The sequence below is a fragment of the Primulina eburnea genome, chromosome 2 (assembly GCF_022965805.1).
Source record: "Primulina eburnea isolate SZY01 chromosome 2, ASM2296580v1, whole genome shotgun sequence".
Lineage (NCBI taxonomy): Eukaryota > Viridiplantae > Streptophyta > Magnoliopsida > Lamiales > Gesneriaceae > Primulina > Primulina eburnea.
The window spans coordinates 11,220,974-11,246,896 of NC_133102.1; the positions used below are offsets into that span (position 1 = coordinate 11,220,974).

Here is a 25,923-nt window from a genome sequence, read left to right on the forward strand (position 1 = left end):
ATTGTGTGTCACATCTGTGATACAAGTGATCATTTTACAAAAGATTGTCCCACTTTGCCCTCTTTTAAAGAATGTCTCCATGAGCAAGCCAATGTTTTGAACAATTTCAAAAGGCCAAATTTTGAACCATTTTCTCAAAATTACAATCCAGGTTGGCGAAATCATCCAAATTTTAGTTGGAGGAATGATAATGCTGCACAATTTCCGCAACCACATTTTCAAAATCAACAAAATTTTCAAAATTATGCACCTTATGTTCCTCCGCAGAAAAGAAATTTGGAAGATACATTGAATTCTTTCATTGCAAAGCAAGAGTCTATCAATACTCAAACTGCTCAAACCATGACAGACTTGAAAGATACTCTTGCTAAATTTGCATCTGCACTTAATGTTCATGAAAAAGGTAAATTTCCTTCACAACCTCTGCCTAATCCCAAGGATCATCATACACAAATTGGAACTTCTGGAACTCAACCGATGGATCAGGTAAAATCTGTTATTACCCTTCGAAGTGGTAAGGTTGTGGAAAAATCCATTCTTGAACCTTGTGAAGATGATGATAAATCAACTCCAAAGGGTAAGGAAGTGGAACCCATAACTTGCGAAGAGGAGGTTCAACAGACAGTGTCACCACCATTCCCTCATGCATTGAAAAATACAAAAAAATCAAATTTGAATTCTGATATATATGATATTTTTAAACAAGTAAAAGTTAATATTCCTTTATTAGATGCAATAAAACAGGTACCATCATATGCCAAATTTTTGAAAGACTTGTGCACTGTGAAAAGAAAATTGAATGTGAAAAAGAAAGCATTTTTAGCCGAACAAGTAAGTGCAATCATTCAAAATAATAATGCTTTGAAATACAAAGACCCTGGTTGTCCTACTATTTCGTGTATTATTGGAGAACGAAAGATTAAAAAAGCCTTGCTTGACCTTGGAGCTAGTGTGAATTTACTTCCATATTCAGTTTATCAAGAACTCAATCTAGGCGAGTTAAAACCTACTTCGGTAACACTTTTACTTGCTGATAGATCTGTTAAAGTGCCAAGAGGTATGGTAGAAGACGTGTTGGTCCAAGTTGATAACTTTGTATATCCTGTCGATTTCATAGTTTTAGATACACAACCTATTGAAGCTTGTAATGCAATTCCTGTAATTTTAGGTCGTCCATTTTTAGCAACTTCTAATGCTCTTATAAATTGCAGGAATGGAATAATGAAGTTGTCATTTGGTAACATGACCTTGGAGCTCAATGTTTTTAATCTTTGTAAGCAACCACATGACAAAGGAGATGAAAGTGAAGATGAAAATCTTATTGAAACTCTTGTGGAAGAAAACATTCAAGAAGGGAGTACTCGTGATCAATTAGATATTTGTTCAATTGAAACTGTTAAAGAAAATATTGAAATTGATCTTGACGATTTTTTCAGGTATCACTCGTTACCAGGATCAGAGAAAGAATTTGATGAAAAATATGAGAACAAAGACGAACCACCAGTATTGGAGTTAAAACCCTTGCCAGAAGAATTGAAGTATGCATTTCTTGGAGAAGATGAAACATATCCGGTGGTAATTTCTTCCAAACTCTCAAGTAATCAAGAAGGTAAATTAGTTGATATGCTTAAAAGACATAAAAATGCAATTGGTTGGACACTAAAAGATCTTAAGGGCATTAATCCACTAATTTGCACACACAAAATTCACTTAGAAGAAAATGCAAAAACATCTCAACAACCACAAAGGAGATTAAATCCACACATGAAAGATGTTGTGAAAACTGAAGTTCTCAAACTACTTGATGTTGGAATTATCTACCCTATTTCTGATAGTAAGTGGGTAAGCCCAACACAAGTAGTTCCAAAAAAATCTGGCATCACAGTGATAAAAAATGAAAAAGGTGAATTGTTAACAAGTCGAGTCCCATCTAGTTGGCGGATGTGTATTGATTATAGAAAATTAAATGACGCCACTAGAAAAGATCATTTTCCATTACCATTTTTGGATCAAATTTTAGAAAGAGTAGCAGGTCATCCCTACTACTGTTTTCTTGACGGATATTCAGGCTATTATCAAATTCCCATTGCACTCGAAGATCAAGAAAAAACTACATTCACATGTCCTTTTGGAACATTTGCATTCAGAAGGATGCCATTTGGTTTATGCAATGCCCCAGCAACATTTCAAAGATGTATGCTAAGCATTTTCTGCGACATGGTTGAAAATTGTTTGGAAATTTTTATGGATGATTTAACTGTTTTTGGGAATACATTTGATAATTGTCTTGAAAATTTGGAAAAAGTTTTAAAAAGATGCGAGGAAAAAGGTCTTATTTTAAATTGGGAAAAATGTCATTACATGATTACTTCTGGAATTGTTTTGGGACATGTCGTGTCATCTCATGGAATTGAAGTCGATAAAGCAAAAGTTGATGTCATTGCCAATTTACCCCCTCCAAAAACCATTAAAGAAATTCGCTCATTTTTGGGACATGCTGGATTTTATAGGAGGTTTATAAAGGACTTTAGTTTAATCTCTAAACCCATTTGTAACCTCTTAACAAAAGACAGTGCATTTGAGTGGACTCAAGAATGTCAAAATGCTTTTGATAAAATCATTCGACATTTAACATCAGCTCCTATCATGCAACCTCCTGATTGGTCTTTACCATTTGAAATCATGTGCGATGCGAGTGATTATGCAGTCGGTGCAGTATTGGGTCAAAGAAGAAACGGTAAGCCTTATGTGATATATTATGCAAGTAGAACTTTAAACAATGCTCAAATGAATTACTCCACAACTGAAAAAGAGCTACTTGCTGTAATATTTGCATTAGATAAATTTCGTTCTTATTTGATTGGATCAACAACTATCGTGTTTACTGATCATTCTGCTATTAGATATTTGTTGACCAAACAGGATGCAAAGCCACGACTGATACGATGGATTTTGTTGCTCCAAGAATTTGACATTGTAATCAAAGATAAAAAAGGAACCGAGAATGTCGTAGCCGATCATTTATCGAGACTAGTAACAGGATCATCTTTTGAAATGACACCAATTAACGATAATTTTCCTGATGAACATCTATTTTCAGTTACTACTACACCTTGGTTTGCTAACATAGTAAATTTTCTTGTGACAGGAAAAATGCCACCGCAATGGAGTTCCCAAGATAAAAGAAAATTTTTGAATGAGGTAAAAAACTTTTATTGGGATGATCCGTATCTGTTCAAGTATTGTCCGGATCAAATTTTTCGACGTTGCATACCCGACAATGAGGTAAGTAGTGTCATTAAATTTTGTCATTCAGAAGCATGCGGGGGACATTTTTCTTCAAAGAAAACAGCTGCAAAAATCTTGCAGTGTGGATTTTATTGGCCCACTTTGTTTAAAGACACCCACGAAATCTGCAAGATCTGTGAAAATTGTCAAAAATTGGGTGCGATTTCAAAAAGAAACATGATGCCTTTGAATCCTATCATTGAAATTGAAATATTTGATTGTTGGGGAATAGATTTTATGGGACCTTTTCCACCGTCGTTTGGATACTTGTATATTTTAGTTGCAGTTGATTATGTTTCCAAATGGATAGAGGCAATTCCATGTCGAACAAATGATCATAAAATCGTCATCAAATTTTTGAAAGAAAATATTTTTAGTAGATTCGGAATTCCTCGAGCTATGATAAGTGATGGGGGAACTCACTTTGTTAATAAACCATTTGCTTCATTAATGAAAAAATATGGTATTACTCACAAAGTAACAACTCCTTATCATCCTCAAACAAATGGACAAGTTGAATTAGCTAATAGGGAGATAAAGCAAATTTTGGAAAAAACTGTTAACTCAAATAGAAAAGACTGGTCTCTGCGACTTAATGATGCACTGTGGGCATATCGAACAGCTTTTAAAACATCATTGAATATGTCTCCCTATAGGTTGGTTTATGGAAAACATTGTCATTTGCCTGTGGAATTGGAACATAAAGCTTATTGGGCGATAAAAACTTTAAATTCAAGCATGGATGATGCCAACAAATTGCGTAAATTGCAACTTAATGAACTTGATGAACTCAGAAATGATGCGTATGAGAATTCAAGGATTTATAAAGCAAAAATCAAATCATTTCATGATAAAACAATTCTTAGAAAATCTTTTGAGATTGGTAAAAAAGTTTTGCTTTATAATTCTCGACTTCACATATTCCCAGGAAAATTACGATCAAGATGGACAGGCCCATATGTTATAAAGCATGTGTATCCTTATGGAGCTGTGGATATTGAAAATCCTAAAAATGGTGATGTTTTTAAAGTGAATGGACAAAGGCTTAAACCATTTTTGGAAAATGAAATCTTTCAAGAAGAGTTTATTTCCCTTTCTGATCCTTGATTTTTTTTTTTTGTGTTGCATTTGATTATTGTTTGTTTTTATTTCAGGTTTTCTTAATCTTTTTATTTTCCCGGTTAAATGGCGGATAACGGTACTCCGTGACTCTCATAGTCGGTTAAATCAGTTTCCCACAATTGCTGATACAAAAATTTAAAAAAAAAAAAAATCATTTCTTTTCTTTTCAAAATGGATGAAATTCTCTCAAAAATTTGTAAATATTTTCCCTCTGTTTCTGAAAATGTTCTAAGAAAAATTTATGCAGGAAGGTGTGAAAGATTGAGATTACTAATGCAAAAAGGAATTCCAGAAGATATTCGTCTTGTAATAGAAGCTAAGGTCCGATTAGGAGGAGAAGTTCCACAATCATTGCTTATTCGGTATTTGCCTGGATTAGGAAAAAGCACTTATGCGAAAAAACGAAGGGCCAAAAGTTTAGGGGTTTGTCATAAGTGTGCAAGATGGACTTGTGACAAACGATGCAGATCTTTGGGATGTGTTTCCAATAACAGAGAAGATTAAATTGATTTCATTAAGAATGGGCTGAGTAAGGAGTCTTTAGATAACATCTTATTGACTCTTGAGACGCATTCTAGTGGACATGTGCATATTGAACTTCTCCGTTTATGGAAACAATTTCAAGATGAGCGTCATAGTCTTGGGAATCTGACTAAAAAAGACCCTGTTTGCCAATTTATAAGAAAATTGTATGGGAAGCATATCCTCGACTCATAGAAGGCGTTGAAGCCGTTTCTGGACGTAAAACCAGAGGAAAATTGTGAGCCACAATCACACTACTGTTTATAAGCATGTGTGTCATTATTTTTTTACTATTTATTCTGTTTACAGCTGTGACCCATAGTTTTGTCATGATAACATATTACCCCTATAAAATCTCTCATCTTTCTTTCTACTTTCGCAGAAAAAAAAAAAGGAAAGTAAAAACATGACTGGATCCTCTGCACAAACATTGAAAAATATTTGTGTATTTTGTGGGTCGAGTCCTGGAAAAAATGAAGTGTTTGTAGAAGCAGCGAATAATCTTGGAAAGATATTGGCTGAGAGAAAAATTCACTTGGTATATGGGGGAGGTAATATTGGGTTAATGGGATCTGTTTCAACATCTGCTCATCTTGGAGGTAGTCAGGTATTGGGTATTATTCCTATAGCTTTAGCTGAAGGAAATATTACAGGTGTTACGATTGGGGAGGAATTAAAAGTTTCTTCTATGTATGAAAGAATCACTCAAATGATTGAAAATTCTGATGCTTTTATCGCACTACCAGGTGGTTTTGGTACATTAGAAGAAATTTTTCACACTGTTTCTTGGGCACAACTTAATATCCATAATAAACCCGTGGGCTTGTTGAATATCAATAATTATTATGACAGTTTGTTGACATTTCTTGATAAAGCTGTGGAACAGAATTTCATTTCAGAAAATTCACGACGGATGCTCATCTGTGCTTCGACTGCCGATCAATTAATTGATGATTTGGAAGCTTTTGTTCATAAGCCTGATCCGATGATAACAAAGATCAATTGGTCGCAATCAAGCAGTAAGAAAAGGAAGTTGGATCATTGATTCAAAAGTCGTGGATTGGTTTGCGTTTGTTTCAGTTTGTTATCTTCAATAAAGTTCCAGGTGATATCTCTTTCATTATGTACTCTTTATTAATAGCTATTTTGACATTAGGGACAATGTCATATTCTGATTGGGGGGAGAACACATATAAAAAAAAAAAAACAAATTTAAAAAAAAATTAAATATTATTTTAAAATAAAACCATGTTTATTGTTTGTACCTTAGTAATTTTTTGCAAAAATGTCATACATTACATATTTGAAAGATTTAAATTAGAACATGCATTAATCTATTTAAGAATGTTTAAATTTTATTTGAAAAAAGGTCATTTTTAATATTCTGATCAATATAAAAATATGATTTATGAAATCTTTTTGAGTGATTAACCATTGTGATAAAATTAGGTAGTAAAGTATATGGCCCAAGATATACCTTATAAGAGTGCATAAAATTTTTGAACTCACACATATTTTGTGAGTGAGTGGAGAGGACTGAGAAAACAGCTTTCGAGCCTTTATTGATCATGAGAGAGACTATCTATTGTTTAGATCTTGAGTTCTTATTTTGAAAAAAAAAAATATATATTTCCTGAAAAAAAAAAGAAAAAAAAAGAAAAATACAAAAAGAAAGATGTTGAAGATCTATGTAATTTTTAAGTTATATGCTGCGACCCATTTTTCTCTCATAAGAATAAAAAAATAAAAAAAAAAATAAAAAAAGAAAGAGAGAAATATATTGTACAAATTAAATAAATATGTGGTCAAAAAGCATAAACTTAGTCTGATTCCATGATGTAAAAAAAAAAAAAAATCAGGAAAAAAAAATATAATAAGAACAACTGGATTTTAAATCAATTGATTTTCTATCTTTTGATTAGTTTGGCTCGTTTGTCTGTCTGCATTCTGTAAACCATTTTTCTGAGCATTTATCTGTATTCCAACTCCATGAGAGAAATCGTTGCCATAAATTGAAACATTTATTAACCTGTGAGGATATGGAGTTGAGACTCTTACTAGGAATTTCTGAAGGCCGTGTACATTTAACTACCTAAAATAAGCTTTGAATTAATCATCTCAAATTATTTCATAAATTATAATTATGATGATCTTGATATAACTTTGACAGTTTTCAAATTTTATTTAAACACTTAGATAGTTCTGATTACATTTCTATTTAAATTAATCAATATGTTTTGTATTGCTATTAACGCTTAAATTGCTAGGGACTAGCAATAAGCTGGTTGGGAGGTGTGATAAACATAAAAATTGTACATTAATTAAATGTTTTATAATATAAATATATAGTTTTTGTTTTATTAAATTTTTAAATATTATATGTTTTATAATAAATTGTATAAAATATAAGTTGTTGTGTAATTATAAGTTTTTACTATTTTTACAGGTTCGATAAAACAAGAATAACCTTGGCGTTGCAAATGGGATTAAGATGATTCTTGGACCTGTAGAAAGTTGATGTTAATATCTACAATATTGGTGGCAAGCATGAGATAAAAATCCTCTCACAATTGGGATCAAATTAAGCAACAATTAAAGTTACCGAAGGAGTGGCAGTTTTACCATGCTCTAGTATTTTGACCATATCTCTCAAACTACTTGGTCAAATATTCTGAAAAAAATACCACAACTAGACAACTCAATTATCCACATGTTTCATTTTATGTGAAGAAGAAAATTCGGAGAAGATGCTTGTCAAAAGTGATGTGCAATATAATATTAATTTCTTGGAACACCAATGAAGACTTATGTGTAAAAAATAATATTTTATTTGTGGTTGTCTCCCCAAATTTGGCTATAAATAGGGGTGCATTGTAATGTATTGAGATATCCCTCATTCTATGAACAAATCTTTGAGTTCATAATATTTCTCTCTATATTTTTCTTTTATTTCTTCATTTAAATATAATTAGCATGTTAATTTCATATTCAAAGTTTTACACTTTGAATAATGAATAGCTAACTTCCTAAAGTTGAGATGATAAGGTGAAGCTCTTGGCATGATAATAAGGTTATTATAAGGTAAGAATCTATGTTTTATATTATTTAATCATTATTTATTGTTTATGTTATATTTATTTCTTTAAGCATTTTTATACCCTACTTATAAGTGGGAGTTTTGATTTATTGTTGCTATATGTTACACTAAATTCTTGGAACCATTTAAATGTTAGTTTGGTATTACCAACCATTTAAAATGGATGCCTTGAGTTATTATATATAAATATATTATAATATTAAATTCTTGGAACCATTTAAATGTTAGTTTGGTTTTACCAACCATTTAACTTGGATTCCTTGATTTATTATATATGAATATATTATAGTATTAATTTATTGGTACCATTTAAATGTTTGTTTGGTTTTACCAACCATTTAAAGTGGGAACCTTGATTTAGTGTTTACAAATATATATAGCACAATAAATACTTGACCACATTTATAAGTTTTGGTATATATTATGTACTTATAAGATTATAATTTATAACATAATATAAATATGATTATTTAATATATTGGAACCATTTTATTAAGTGGATTTCAATATTGTTCGTTAATGTTAACTTTATTAAAATACCAAGAGTGGATCCTTTAATCTCAACTACTTAAATTTAAATTTGAACAATTAAAATTTACCCATTAAAGATTCAATTAAAATTAAAAAGAAACAAAAACAAAAACAAAAAGACATTGTAGTGGACTTGTAATTACCTTAGCTTCCCTGTGGATACGATATTCGGACTCACCGAATTATACTACTTGTGGACAACCTGCTCTTGGGAGTGCAACAATCAAAGTCGCAACACCCGTCGATTCCCAACGAAGCCTGCAACAATAAAATCTCAAGAACGCATCAATACATAATTTTTTGAAAAACGCAGTTTGAGCAGTCCCGCGAAAAACGTCATAACTCACTCAATTTTTATCCAAATATTTCGAATTTACTGTCAAATCGAAGGTATCAAAAAGTTCTATAGTTTTCACGGAAAAGTTTTCTCAGAATCATGACCGAAAAATCTCAGTATTTAAAAAGACAATAAAAACAAGTTTTCAGATCTAAAATTATTTCAAAACTGATCCAAACCGATTTCCGCTCAAACAACGAACGTCACACATGAATTTTTACGCATAAAAATGACACAACACATAATATGATGAGATCGATGCAGAAATAACAGAATATACGTGCATTTGATATTTAAAATACCGTAACGACGATACCGAATCGGAGATGGTGCGAGGATTGATCCGGGACAAACGTGGCGCTAAAATCTTTGCAGAAAACACACGAAAGTTTGCTAGACAATGGAGAGGGAAGGGGCGGCTGCAAGGTTCTTAGAAACCTAGGTTTTCTCCTCTGAAAAATAATAAAATCTGAATAATGAAGTATGTGGGTGTTAATCGGTTTTTAGTGTGTAAAAATGTGTAAGTGTGTGTGTGTTTTAATTAGGAGAAATTATAGCTAAATTAACTAATTAAAATACTAATTAAAGGTTAACACACACTAATCTAATCAAACTCTTCAATTAAAATAATTACACACTAATTTTAAAAGTTTTAAACTATTAAATCCACTAAATAAATGAATTAGGATTTAAAATGCTACACTTAAAAAATTATTTGAAGAAAATGCCCCAACCTCAACTTAAAATAAAATACCATATTTTAAATTACCAAGAATCGTCCCCGGTCTTTTCCTCTATCCCGCCTTGAATAATCGCCTGAAACATGAAACTTGGAGAACATTTTAACGTGCATCACGTAGACATTAAAATAATGCAATTAAATAAATCATGCACTACTAAGACTCGTTTTAAAATTAAATAAATGCTTTAATAATTAAATAAATGCATGGGTTATACGCGTACTGAATTTGGGCACTACAGTTCCTCCCCCACTTATAAAAATTTTGTCCTCGAAATTAAGTCTTACCGAACAACTCCGGGTAGCGAATCCTCATTTCTGCCTATGACTCCCAAGTGGCCTCTTCCACTGATTGGTTTAGCCACCGGACTTTGACTAGCTTAGTCACCTTGTTTCGAAGTCTCCGTTCCTGCCTGTCAAGGATCTGGACGGGTCTTTCCTCATATGACAGATCTGGAGCAAGTCGCAACGGCTCATAACTCAACACATGCGAAGGATTAGCTAGATTCTTCCTCAGCATTGAGACGTGGAACATATTGTGTACCCCGGCCAGATTCGGCGGAAGAGCAACACGATAAGCTAGTGTCCCAACTCTGTCAAGAATCTCAAAAGGTCCAATAAACCTCGGACTCAGCTTGCCTCTTTTCCCAAATCTCATAACGCCCTTCATGGGCGCTATCTTTACAAAAACGTGATCACCTACGGCAAATTCGAGGTCTCTTCTCCTCTTATCGGCATAGCTCTTTTGGCGACTCTGGGCGGTCTTTATTCTGTCTCGAATCTTGACCACCACATCTGCAGTCTGCTGAACTATCTCTGGACCAAGTTCTGCTCTTTCACCAACCTCATTCCAATGAACTGGTGACCTGCACTTCCTTCCGTACAACGCCTCGTAGGGGGCCATACCTATAGATGCTTGGAAACTGTTGTTATAAGTAAACTCCACTAGAGGTAAATTTGATTCCCAAGTCCCCTGGAAATCGATCATACAGGCCCGCAATAAATCCTCCAAAATATGAATCACTCGCTCAGACTGGCTATCTGTCTGCGGGTGAAAAGCTGTACTGAAAAGCAATTTCGTCTCCATGGCTGCATGTAAGCTTTTCCAAAAGGACGATGAAAACCTCGGGTCCTTGTCGGACACAATAGAAACTGGGATTCCATGCAACCGAACTATCTCCTTGATATAGAGCTCTGCATACTGCGTCACGGAGAAAGTCGTCTTCACTGGCAAGAAGTGTGCCAACTTAGTGAGTCGATCCACTATAACCCAAATAGAATTGGATCCCCTGACTGACCTTGTCAAATCAACCACAACGCCCATTGTAACATTCTCCCATTTCCACTCTGGGATGGGGAGTGGCTTAACCAATCCTGATGGTGTCTGATGCTCTGCCTTCACCTGCTGACAATTGAGGCATTCAGACATAAATATGCGGATGTATCTCTTCATTCCTGGCCACCAATACAAAATCTGTAGGTCCTTGTACATCTTGGTACCTCCTGGGTGAATAGAATACGGAGATGCGTGTGCCTCTGTCAGAATATCCTCTCTGATTGAATCAACACTAGGCACACACATTCTACCTCTGTATCTCACAATACCATCTGACACTGTGTAGAGTACACTGCCCTTGGCTTCATCCTTCAGCATCCATTTCTGTAAATGCTCATCTGAAGGCTGACCTGTACGAATACGGTTAAGCAAGGAAGATTGGACTGTCAGATTAGACAGCCTTGGAGCTCTGCCATTGCGATAAACTTCTAAATCAAACCTCAGAATCTCAGACTGAAGAGGTTTCTGCACTGACAACTGTGCTACAACTGTCACTTTCCTGCTCAAGGTGTCTGCGACAATATTATCCTTTTCCGAATGGTAGCTAATCTCGCACTCATAATCTTTCACCAACTCTAACCACCGTCTCTGTCTCATGTTCAGTTCCTTCTGCGTGAAGAAATACTTTAAACTCTTGTGATCGTTAAATATCTGACACTTCTCGCCATACAAGTAGTGTCTCCAAATCTTCAACGCAAAGACGACCGCGGCTAGCTAAAGATCATGAGTCGGGTAGTTCTTCTCAATATCTCGCTGATCCTGCTCTGCAGTCAATGCTCTAGATACAGAGACTACATAAGTAGTAGGGCTAGCAACTCGAACATCACGGCGCAAGATCGGCCGCAATCCATCCATGAAATGCCTCAGCTTACTCTGGGCATCATTTGCTATCAGGGGTACGAAATGACACCGTTCTCAAACTTCCTCACAAAGTCTGCCACGCTGCTGTCTCCCTGCCGCAACGACATAAACTCCCTCGTCAATCTGGACCGTACTTCCTCTGTAAAGTACTTGGAGTAGGACACCTCCTTGAAACTATTCCAAGGCAGCACTTGCAAGTTGATTGCCACGGACGCACTCTCCCACCATAGTCTGGCGTCCCCTGTCAGAAGGAATGTGGCACACCTGATCCTATCTGCATCGGTCAGTTCCATAAAATCAAAGATTACCTCGATGTACTTAATCCATCCTTCAGCTATCATCGAGTCAGTGGTACCCGAAAACTCTTTTGGGTTCATCCTCCTGAACCTCTCATATACTGGCTCTGGCCTGGGCCTCGCCCCAGCATCCACTGCAGCCTGGTTCCCCGCAAACTGTGCGAAGAACTGAGTCATTCCTGCAAGCATCTGTGCCTGCATGTCTGGAGGTAGAGGTGGAGGAGTGTCTCTTCTCTCCTCTTAAGGCTTTGTCCTCATCCCTTGCTTCACGGTCGATCACATGTCTAGGAGGCATACTGTTCCAATAATTTACCCAACACATAAACCCAACATGCATGAACATGATATCAACGACCTAAGATGCACGTACTTCATTTTTAAAATATGCACATGCTGAAATCAGAGCTTAATTCTTACTACATAACATAAATTTGAAACCTTAAAACTTACAGAATTGAGGTATGACTTCGTGAGCTTCTTGCGACTGGCAGTAGGCATAACCCTTTACAAGAACACCGCTCTGATACCAACTGTAACGTACCGTATTTTTAATACTCAAAATTTGCGGAAGAATTAAAAATTTTCTTAAATAAAAACGTGAGCATTCAAAATTCGATAAAATAAACTGTACGTCTCAACAAAGATCTAAAATAGAGTTTGACAAAAGTATTTGAACATTTTCATAAAGACTTAAAAACATGGCGGTCCTCGGGTTTAGCCTCCCGCTCAGTCCAAGCCTGCTCCTTGGTCCCCACCTCCTGTCTCCTCATAAACATCCTCACCTGCATCGATCAAGTCTAGTGACTCTAAAGACTCAACACGTATAAACTGAAAGTAACAAGTACTACATAATAAGATCACACGCAACTTTAAAATAGGACATACATACTTTTAACTTGAACTTGCAAGATAAAACTTGAACATACGTACATACATACTTAGACGTGCCATAAACTTTTCTTAAACATGCTTGCATACTTGAACATACTTAAACATACATAGCTTCATCATTTTGCGTAGAGGCATGTTTCAAAGCAAGTGACCCATAACATAATTGCCTGATCAGACTAAACCACAGTACTGGGATGACAGGGACGTATCCACTGCCACATACATGAGATCCCCGTTCATAATTTAACGGGCTGATTAGTCCACGTTCATAATTTAATGCTTTCTAATCTCGATCTAAACCCGTTCATAATTTAACGGACGGATTGGTCCCTGTTCATAATTTAACGCTTTCAAATCCTAAACATAATTTGGTCACAAGACATTTAGCATACCTCAAAAACTTAAAATATTTTCTTGCACGTCAACATACTTACTTGTAGTTGAGAGATTCGTTGGATTTCATTTGGGTTCCGCTGCTGCACATACTAACGTAATTACATGCACTTACATTCATAGCTTAGACGTAGGTACTCGTGCTCACCACCGAAGTAATTAAATATCTTATGACATTCTAGATCTCTCACAACTTGACCTCAATAAATCATCGTACTAATCCATGAAATCGAACCCCGAACAATCTCTAAAATGATGTGTGAACCTTTCCCAAAAATAAAAGACATGCACTTACTATTAAAACTTGAAAAGAAGAAAGAACAAAATATTTGGACAGAAGGGGTGGCGCTCGGACGGTAAAACTTGACCGCTCGAGCGGCAGGGTCCGCGCTCGGGCGGTAACAAATTTCCGCTCGAACGCTTAAGTTACTAGGAAGAATACTCGGACAGAAAGAATGGCGCTCGGGCGGCAAAAAATTACCGCTCGGGCGCCGAGCAAACTGGACTCCGCGACTCATAAACTGATACTCTCCAATTTCGATTACACATACAGTGATCAACGCCTCGAGACTCATCCTAGGACACTATGATCCATACTCGACTCCATAAAATGTCTCAAACGTCAACGCACTCCAAACTAGCAACAAATCCGTAAACTCAAATTTTGACACCAACTCGTTTCTTACGACTTCTAATATATTCAAGTGCCTATCGACACTACACGACATATCAAATAACATCCCAACATCATACTAAGCATATCTCGACGCAGCAACGATCACCCGTCGATTCTCAACGAAGCCTGCAACAAATAAAATCTCAAGAACACATCAATACATAATTTCATGAAAAACACAGTTTGAGCAGTCCCATGAAAAACGTCATAACTCATTATCCAAATATTTCGAATTTACTGTCAAATCGAAGGTATCAAAAAGTTATACAATTTTCACGTTGAAAGTTTTCTCAGAATCATGACCGAAAAATCGCAGTATTTAAAAAGACAGTAAAAACGAGTTTTCAGATCTAAAATTATTTCAAAACTGATCCAAACCGATTTCCGCTCAAACGACGAACGTCACACATGAATTTTTACGCATAAAAATGACACAACACATAATATGACGAGATCGATGCAGAAATAACAAAATATATGTGCCTTGATATTTAAAATACCGTAACGACGATACCGAAGCGGAGATGGAGCGAGGATTGATCCGAGACGAACGTGACGCTAAAATCTTTGAAGAATACACATGAAAGTTTGCTGGACGATGGAGAGGGAAGAGGCGGCTGCAAGGTTCTTAGAAACCTAGGTTTTCTACTCTAAAAAATAATAAAATCTGAATAATGAAGTGTGTGTGTGTTAATCAGTTTTTAGTGTGTGTAAAAAAGTGTAAGTGTGTGTGAGTGTATAAAACGTGTGTGTGTTTTAATTAGGAGAAATTATAGCTAAATTAAATAATTAAAGGTTAACACACACTAATCTAATCAGACTCTTCAATTAAAATAATTACACACTAATTTTAAAAGTTTTAAACTCTTAAATCCACTAAATAAATGAATTAGGATTTAAAATGCTACACTTAATAAATTATTTAAAGGAAATGCCTCAACCTCAACTTAAAATAAAATACCATATTTTAAATTGCCAAGAATCGTTCCCGGTCTTTTCTTCGATGCCGCCTCGAATAATCGGCTGAAACACGAAACTTGGATAAAATTTGAACGTGCATCACATAATAAGTCATGCACTGCTAAGACTCGTTTTAAAATTAAATAAATGCTTTAATAATTAAATAAATGTATGGATTTTACGTGTACTGAATTTGGGCACTACATAATTAGATCGAAACCTTTACCCACGAGCTTTAACGGTGGATGAAAATTCTTGCAGAGTTACGGTGGCCACAAATTAGGTCCTTATCTGATATTTATATAGAAAATATCAAATGGTTTAAAATATTGAAGATTCGGGCCCATTCAGATTTGTCGTAAACATTTGTCTGTGTTTATTTTCTTGTGATTTGTAATTTGTAAGTGTGTGCTAGAGAGTACATGTTTTCTATCTTTTACTGTTATCGTCTTAAATTCTCTGCCAAAACAGTACAACATACATTTAACTAATGTGCGTTAGAAATCCGATTGGCGTGCTATTTAGGGTCTAACGAGTGCAAAAATTCCTTAGTCTGATGATGAATAACTTTCCAGAGCTTTTGTCTTTTATACTTGATTGTTCATGAACAGAACTAGTCACTTGTAGGTTTTATATAACCAAGAAACTAAGGATCTGCTAGAGTTTCTAATAAGCTTGAGCATCATCAAGTGAATGAAATCTTTGTGATTTTGAGAACTTATTTGGTCTTCTGAAATGGTTTATAATCGTACCAACATATATAAAAGGTACTCACACTTTTAAATACCTTTTTCAACTCATGAACAAAGCATATAAACATAAATACATGTAAAAACTAAGGAACAACTCGAGTAATTGTCATCCATAACAGTTATGTCTGGATAAGGACAAGTGTAATTGCAACATGTATGCACAATGTATCATTGTCGCTTGTCTTGGGACGTTGCCAAGTGTCTTTCAGCACATTGTAATCATCCAAGCCTATCTGAACACGCCCCAAAATGTGTCTGTGATATGCCTAACTCAAATTGCCTTGATTTTTCCAACCAAGCTCAATGCTACCAACATTTTTCTGCATCAAATAGATCCTCCCAATGTGCTAACTAATTCATATACTTAGCCGACCAAAATATGACTACGTTGTATAGAATATAACTAAGTTTTAGGCACCAACACTCACTTCATGTTACTCCGCATTCACGCCATTAAATCGAGCCAAACTTTAAGGGTCTAGCAAACCACCCCCACTAGAATAGCTCGATGTTCTTGTTGAAGCCTCTAGCGAGCCTGAATTTTTTCATACATAGCTATTTCATCTTCAAATTTCCACCGATTAACATTTCGGATCCAAGTAACATCTGTCTCAGAATCATCTACCCACCGGAATAAGTCTCACCGATTTTTCTTGCTTTGACCCAAAACTTTGTCATTCAAAATTCGTTCAAGTTTTCTATCAAGCTCATACCGAACAACCGGTGGGGAACGACTCATTTGCACTCGTGTATGATCTTCCTAAAACTTCTTCAGATAACTAATATGAAAAGTTGGATGAATCTTCAACTTATCAGACAACTTCAACCTATATGCAACCTTCCCAACTTTAGTCATATTTTCAAAGGGGCCATCATTTCGAGGAATCAACCCAAGATGCAATGTCTTGGCACTAAATTTCTTCCAAATTTGAGAAGTTAGTTTGAGCCGAGCTCGTTCACCAACTTGGAACTCAACATCTCTTCTTCCCTTATTCGCATATTTTTTTGTTATGCTTTGAGATTTATTCAAGCTATACATTGCTTCATCCAACGAATCTTGTTTTTCTCTAGCAAACCGATATGCATCCAGACAATCAATGCAAATTTTCTGCAAAGGTACTTCAAGAAGCATTGTTGGATGAAAAATGTATAGCAAGTCAAAGGGACTCAAACCAGTAGCCGATGAATTATGAAAATTATATGAGGATTGAGCCACATCAAGCAAATCTGTCCAATTCCGCTGACTCGAAGTCACATAATGTCTTGTATATTTATCCAAAAACTGATTTATTTTCTCTGTTTGATATCCATTAGAGGATGATTGGCAGTAGAAAATTTCAAACAATTCAAGGCACATCAAGCAAATCTGTCCAATTACCCACAGTATCTGTGATCAACACAAACTTCCTGCCAAGCAAGTAGTGTCTCCAAAATTCTAAACAATTAACCACTTCCATCACTTCTTTCTCATTCGAGTATCTCACTTCAGCATTATTCAGTTTCCGAAATGCAAAGAAAATGGGGTGTCTTTTTGCATAAGAACCCCACTCGATTAACAATATGACGCATCTGTATATACCACAAATGTCTTATCAAACTCAGGAAACTTCAACACTGGTTCCAACACAAGTTCCTTCTTGAGAGTCTCAAATTCTTGAGCACAATGCTATTTAATGCCTTTCTTCAACAAGTCAGTCAAAGTGCAACAATCCGAGAATACCCATAATGAAACACCGATAGTAATTTTTCAATCCCAATAAATAACTTAAAGATGCTTTTTCGTTTATGCAAAACTTTAGGGGTCATATCCTTTCTTTGGAGCATACCAATCAACAATTGCTTGCACCTTGATTATATCCATGTAAACCTTTCCATAGCTTAAAACATTCTCAAGAAAGTAATCAAATCCGAACGGATTTCACACTTATCATTTTTCACATACAATTCATATTCTCGAAGACGCGAGAATACACCGTTCAAATTTCTCAAGTGATCTTTCATGAGCATTTTTTAATTCGAAAAGCATCACAAGGAATTCATAAAAATCATACCTCTTATAGCACAAGTCGTCTTTGCCTCATCTCCTTCAGCAATCCGCACCTGCCAATAACCTGATGGCAGATCGATCTTGGTGAAATATTTCTCTCTTGACGTGAGGAATAGAGTACCTATTTTTTATAGTAACCTTATTCAAAGCCAAGTGATCAATGCACATCCTTAACGATCCATCATAAGAACAATGACGAACAAAATGGAGCCTTAGAGTGCTGAACCGTTCTACAATCAAACATATATGTTAATTGTTTTTTCAATTTAATAAGTTCAGCAGGACTCATCCGATAAGATGCCTTTTCAGCTACACTGCACCCTGTTCCAACTCGATCTAAGAGGAAAATACTAAGGCAATTACACGAGCATTATGTCACGAAATTTCTGAAGCAAATCAGCAAATGCATCAGTCATTTCTTGGTAAAAATTAAGCTTAGTTTCGACCACAACAACAAAAAAAGTAACATCACCATGCTCAAGCCTTTCTCAATTTGTATGGTTGCAATGTCCCAATTTATATTTTGAATAAAATATGAGTTAAACATGATTGAGAGGTATTTAAGCATCAATAGGATTGGAACCACATAAGTGTGTTTGGAACTTCCGAAAAGTTCGAGCCATCCAAACCTGCATTGCCAATAGGACAACTTATGTGTCAAAAGTGCAACGACGCGTAGTAATTCAGATCTTCTGAATCCGAAACAGGACCATCCGAACCCACACGTCCAGTTAGATATCAAAACGAGTTTGATACGCCGAAGTATAAGCAGTTCAGACCTTCCGAACTCCACCTTTAAATAGGCCATTCGAAATTCAAAATTTGACATGAGTTTCATGATTTTTTTATCTTGTTTCCAATTTATATTTAGTGATTCCGAGCAACATATATCTAGCCATACAAGTTACAAAACATATCCAGGAATGGCGGCATCATTTGGAGTGATCAGTGAAATAATAATTTCCAAAGGGATAACTATAGATGCGGGAACAAGCATTTTATGATTGCATTCTCTTGTCTAGAACCAAAGCTTAGGATTGTTAGACCAATATTTAGAGGTACTTAAGTTCGGACTGAGATTACCCGCTGAATATGCATTTTTATGTGTTGCAATTTATTTGTCTTTATGATGCATGTTCCTGTCATGATATTCGGATGCATTGCATCATCACATTTTGCCGGTATCCTTTAAGATAGTCTTGTTGTATGGTGTCGATAATTCATTTTCCTTCGTGGAGAATGGGCATCGAGAGTCACAACGGCCGAAGGGTCGAGCGGGCTCTGGTGACCCAAGAAATTTGAAATCCACGTCTTATATTGATTATGTGAGCCAAGGGACCCTTACCTAGAGTTGATCATAGACTACACACTCAGACGCCTCTAGACCGAACATGATGTTTCAAATTGATCCCAAATACCAGTACATGTTTCATGCATTGCATATAATTTTGTATACTCATATATCTGGGTGATTTGTTTCTTACATAATTTTTTTTTTCATCTTGGATGCCCTATTTCATGGAGCAAGTCTCAGGTTGGAAGGTCGAGGCAATCAGGGCAATGGCTAGGAGAGACCAAGGTTCATCATGAGGTTTATTTTAGTTGTTATTTGGCTTTATGGATTATGTTGAAAAATTTTGATATGGTTGTATAAAATTTGAGATTTTTATTTTAGTTCTGACGGGGTTTATAAATCGTTTAAGTTATGTTATGTAACGTACCGTTATTTTAAACTATTTTAAAATTTGCGGAAAAATAAAAATTTTCTTAATTAAACAGAAACCTTCAAATTGCGATAACAATAAACTGATCATTAAAAATATTTGCAACGAAAAGATCACAAATAAAGTTTGATAAAAACACTTGTTTAAATATCGTAAATAATAACGTGAAATTAGAGTATTTTAAACGTTGCATAATTTCTTAAAAACATGGGCGGTCCTTGGGTTTATCCTCCTGCTCAGTCCAAGCCGGCTCATTGGTCCCCACCCCTCGTCCTGAAAGTCGTCATCACCTGCATCGATCAAGTCTAGTGAGTCTAAAGACTCAACATGTATAAACTGGAAGTAACAAGTAATATGTAATAAAGACACATGCATCTTAAAAATAGAACATACATACTTGAAACTTGAACGTAATAGCATAAACATACTTGAAACTTGAACGTAGTAGCATAAAAGTAGACGTGACATCATCATAAAACTTTTCTTAAACATACTTGCATCATACGTACTTGAGCATACATAACATAATTTTGCGTAGAGATATATTTCAAAACAAGTGACCCATACATAAATGTGCCTGATCAGACTAAACCACAGTACTGGGATGATAGGGAAAATCCACTGCCACATACATGAGATCCCCGGTCATGCTTTACAGGGTGGATTGGTCCCTGGTCCGCTTTCCAATCCTGATCTAAACCCGGTCATGCTTTACCGGGTGGATTGATCCCTGCTCATGCTTTACCGCTTTCCAATCCTGATCTAAAACCGGTCATGCTTTACCGGAGTGGAGAGGTCCTCTGCCACGTTCACCGACTTCCAAACCCGTTCATAATTTGGTCACAAGACATTTAGCATACCTCAAAAATTTAAAATATTTTCTTTTGCACGTCGAACATACTTAAAAACGTCGAGGGCTTCGTTGGAACATTCTGGACATGCTGCCATAACAACAGCAGCAAGGATTCAGGAGATCCCAACGAAGCTTGCAACCAAAGCTTCAAGAACACATTAAAAAAACGCATTTTCAGAAAAGTGCAGTTTGAGCAGTCCCACAAAAACGATCATAACTCACTCATTTCTTATGTAAAAATTATGAATTTACTGTCAAATTGAAGGTATCAAAAATTACTACGTTTTATATGTTGAAATTTTTTCTAAAATATTTACCGAAAAGTTGCAGTATTTAAAATGACAGCAAATTCGTGTTTTGAGATCCAAAAATCGTTTCAAAAGCGATCCACATATTTTTTTGCTCAAACTTTTGCATAACATGCACATGCTTTCCGTACACTACAATCAAAATAATTACTATGACAAGATCGATGCGAAAAAGGAAAGAGTATATATGCCTTTTGATATTTAACGTTACCGAAACGACGACACCAAAGCGGGAATGATGCGAGGGTTGATCCGGGGCGAACATGGCATGATTTTTCTTGAAGAAAACTCAACGAGAATTGCTGAAAAATTTGAATAGAAGGAGACGGCTGCTGGTACACTAGAACCCTAAGCTTCTGACTCAAAGAAATGAAGTGGAAGTGAAAATGAAGCGTGTGTGTGTGCGCATATGCGTGTATGTGTGTGTGAGTTTTGGTATAAAAATGGTAACGTGTGTGTGAGTGTTAAATAGGGGTAATTAAGGCTAATTATGTTAATTAAATAAATAATAACCAATTACATGCTATTAGAATGCTAATAATATGCTAACCCATTAATCACTTTACTAACAATCTCGTATTTAAAAATTAAAATATGCAATTGATAAACCTTAAAAATTTTAAAATCTAAAAATCATTAAATAAATAAATTAGGTTTTAAAATGATTAAAACTAAATAAATCATTTGAAATGCCCCAATCTTAACTTAAAATTAAAATACCACATTTTAAAAATCGCCAAAATCATTGCTGGTCTCTCTTCCTCGATCCTGCATCGAATAATCGTCTGAAACATGAAACTCAAGAAAACATTTTAACGTGCATCACAAAATCATAATTAATTTAAAATCATGCATTTGAATAAATCATGCATCTCTAAAATCATTTTAAATTTAAAGAAATGATTTAACAATTTAATTAAATGCATGGGTTTTACGTGTACTGAATTTGGGCTCTACATGTTATGTTTCCGTTGTTTAAGTTTTTGAAGATGTTTATTAATCTTTATTATGTATACATGTTAGTTAAATGTAGGCGGCCCAGGTAAGGACTCTACATTAGCCGAGACTAAACTGAACTTATTTTTGGAGGCTTGAACCACAACATATGATCCTTTCATGAAAGAAGAACTATTGACTTCCAAAATCAATAATCCACACAAGTGTAGACTCACAACAATTTGAACTTGTTGGAAACTAAATTCTGGAGTTTGACAAAACACAAATCAATCGATTAACAAAATATGAATCGACTGATACGCACAAGCAAATTCGACAACTGAAGTAAGTTGATACAATGATATAAGGCAAACTGATCGGTCTCTCAACTGAAGACGTCTCGGGAAAGAACAAAGGAGACATAACAGATTACAAGAACTTCGCACTTCAATCATTACAGCATAGAATAATGTGTTTCGGCTATTGCAATTAAGACGCCGTATCACAATCAATGAAGAGAACATTGCCCAAGGAATGATGAAGTGGCAATCAACGGATAATACATATCAAAGTTACCGTTGAAAAGGAATTATAAATATAACTGAAGAACAACAGATAAAACAGATACGTTCATTCAATCTTAAAGCTTGCTGTTACTCTGTCAAAATCTCAGTTCATTCTCATTTGAATTATTCGTAGCAATCAAGGCTACAATCTGAGCTTATTAGCACTCTCTAAAAGTTGTTAAAATCAATTGTGCTAATATCAGTTACATACTGAAAATATTATGTAGAACTAAGAGTTTCAGTTTTGGCAGTTGTAAGTCCAAACTGAAGTGGGTCTGTACAAGTGTTGTACTTGATCAAAGTCTTTTAGTGAATATCATATCCTTGTAATAGAAGGGGTGACGTAGGAGTAATTAAATTCTCCGAACATCCAGAAACAACTCTTGCATATTTCTTTTAGTTTCGTATTCTATCTTTCAATTAGTTACTTTCCGCAACTATTCTAGTTTAACTGATTGTCATTGACCAACAAGATTCCGAGATTCAGTTTGTCACCAAACTGAACTCAAATATTGTTAAAGAATATTTTTAAGTGTGAGTGTTTATTCAACCCTCCCTTCTAAACACTCTTATTACGAGAACCGATCCTATCAAGTGGTATCAGAGTAGTTGAATCTTGTTTTTGAATACTTCTGATCTATAAATCTGTTAGCATGACTTCTTTCAATAAAATTCCTATGTTCTCAAGAGAAGATTTTGATGACTGGAAAATCAGAATGCAGGCTCACTTAGCTGCACAAGATGATGATATGTGGTTTGTCATAACAGACGGACCCATGAAGATTCTGAAAGAAAACACAGCAATAGCCATAACTGAAGGGGCACCACAGAGAATTCAGAAGCCCAGAGAAGAGTGGAAAACTGAGGACAAGAGAAAAGCTAATCTTGACAATGTGGCCAAAGATACTCTATACAAAACACTGGATAAAGCAACCTTCAACAAAATAAAGATGTGCAAAACAGCTAAAGAAATTTGGGAGAAGTTGATTCAGTTATATGAATGAAATGACCAAACAAAAGAAAATAAACTATCTGTTGCTGTCCAGAAATTTGACAATATCAAAATGAAGATTGGAGAGTCAATGAATGAGTATGATGAAAGGGTGAGCAGTATTGTAAATGAATTAAATGCACTCGGAAAAGTGCATACTAACAAAGTGGTTGCATTAAAAGTAATGAGAGGTCTTCCAAAGGAATGGGACGTCAAAACTATGGCCATGAGAGAATCAAAAGACTTGAACCAGATCGAAATTCATGAACTGTTTGCTGATTTAAAAGCTTATGAACTTGAAATGCAGAACAGAGAAGGAGAACCATCTACTGCTACAACTACAACTGCCTTAGCAGCTGTCAGAACTGAATCAAGCAGTTCAGCTGAGAAATCTGCTGATCAGTTAAGCAATGATGCAATGTCATTATTCATCAAAAAGTTCGGGAGGTTCATGAGAAAGAACCAAGGAAACTTTCAGAAGCAATACCAGAAAAATAATTCAAAAGAAGAAACAAATGCTTGCTACAATTGTGGCAAAACAGGTCATTACATTGCAGACTGTCCTAAACCTAAAAAGGACAGTCAAGGATCAACTGACAGAAGAAAGAAACCATATGAGCATAAGAGAAGGCCCAGAGATGATAAGAAAACCAACAGAAAGAAATACGAAGTTCTATTAGCTGAAGAGAACAAATCCAAATGGGCAGAAACTGATAGTGATGAATCAGAACCAGAAAGCTCATATAGCTCAAGTGATGAAGAGGAAGTCAAATGTCTAATGGCAAATGATGCTGAAGCAGAATCTACAAGTCAACAGGTATTTGATTTTAGTTCAATTGATTTTACAAGAGAAGAGCTCATTTTGACATTGCATGATATGGTAAATGAGTACCAGAAACTTGCATCATCATTTGAGGAAATGAAATCAAAGCAAAATGATCACATAGACAAAAAAACCAAAACTGATGAATCAGTTGATGAGTTGAGTCTAAGAAGGGAAATTGTTGAGCTAAAAGCGGAGAGAAAGAAAGATCAGTCACTGATCCAGAAATTGATCCTTGAAAATTCAAAACAGACTGAACTCATTCAATCTTGGAATAAGTCGTCTACTGCATTGAATGAGATGCATAATTCTCAAAAATTAGTTTCTGACATAACTGGTTTAGGGTTCAGTAATCAAGGAGAAACATCTTCAAAAGATACACAACCACAGTTGACAATAAACAAAGGAAAGTACATTCAATTTGTCAGATCAACAGTAGATCAAGAAAAATTTGAGCCTAGCAAAATGAATGAACAATCCATTGAGAATATGTATAAGGCCAAAAGACATGGAGTTGGTTACAGTCCAAAAATCTCTACTGACTCAGTAAGTCAGTCATCAAAAAGGTTTGGAAGGAATCGTTCAAATAACTATTCGAATTATCACAACTGCAAACCAGTCCAGAAAAGATACAGACTAAACAATCAGTCGAACTAAGTCAAAATGCATACTGTGTCATCTGTAAAACACACACCTAACACACAGAAGCCGAGAAAAACAATTTGGAACACAGCTACTGGAAAGACAGTTAGACTAATCCAAGTATGGATTCCAAAGGGACTAATAAGTCGTGGACCCAAATAGATATGGGTACCAAATCATATTATGTATGTGCTTGCAGGTAACAGGTACAGATAAAAATTCAATATGGTATTTGGACAGCGGTTGCTCACGACATATGACAGGAGATGCAAGTATGCTATCTCAACTGACCAAATATATTGGTCCAAACATCAGTTTCGGAGATAATTCCACAGGTAAAACCGTGGGTAAGGGTAAAATTATCCATGGTAACTTTACTATTAAAGATGTTTTATTGGTTGAAAATCTAAAGTATAACTTGATTAGTATAAGTCAGTTATGCGACAATGGATTTTTTGTACAATTTGATAAAAACTCATGTTCAGTTAAAACATCAACTGATGAAATCATACTAACTGGAAAACGATGTGGAAACACATATAAAGTCAGTTGGAATGAATAGCCTCATGCACCAGTTTGCTTCATTGCTTCAGTATGTCAGTATGATGAAATTCATCTCAAAACTGGTTATGGCATAAAAGATTAAATCATTTAAACTTTAAATCCATTGCTTATCTGAGTAAACATGAACTTGTAACTGGTTTGCCCAAAATAAACTTTTCAAAAGAAAAACTTTGCTCAGCATGTCAGTATGGAAAACAAGTACGATCTTCTTTCGAAAACAAGGGCTGTAAATCTTCATCCCGATGCTTAGAACTATTGCACATGGATCTCTTCGGTCCAATTCCAGTCATGAGCTTAGGGGGAATGAAATACACCCTGGTGGTCGTAGATGATTTTTCAAGATTTACTTGGGTTATATTTCTAAAATCCAAAGACCATATGGCTGCACAACTAATTAAACTCTTCAAAAGACTTTTAAATGAAAAATCAGTTGGGATTGATCGAATCAGATCTGATCGAGGAACTGAATTCATCAATCAAACACTTTCAAATTTTCTAGAAAATGCTGGAATCAAGCATGAGCTCTCAGCAGCAAGAACTCCTCAGCAAAACGGTGTAGCTGAGAGAAGAAATAGGACCCTAAAAGAAGCTGCTAGAACAATGCTTGCTGATTCTGGGATTTCTCAAAGATTTTGGGCAGAGGCAGTAAACACTACGTGTTATACTCA

The 25,923-nt window shown here is 35.3% G+C and overlaps 1 protein-coding gene across 1 annotated transcript in view; it reads left to right on the plus strand.

The window, feature by feature from the left end:
- LOC140824109 (uncharacterized) overlaps positions 1-18,852 on the plus strand; it is a 40,196-nt gene extending 21,344 nt beyond the window's left edge. The window contains exons 3-6 of the mRNA XM_073185708.1: positions 44-1,609; positions 3,149-3,284; positions 3,897-4,091; positions 18,720-18,852. Coding sequence (XP_073041809.1) covers positions 44-1,609; positions 3,149-3,284; positions 3,897-4,091; positions 18,720-18,852 — 2,030 coding nt within the window. The remainder of the gene's footprint in view (positions 1-43; positions 1,610-3,148; positions 3,285-3,896; positions 4,092-18,719) is intronic.
- Positions 18,853-25,923: the final 7,071 nt, after the last annotated feature.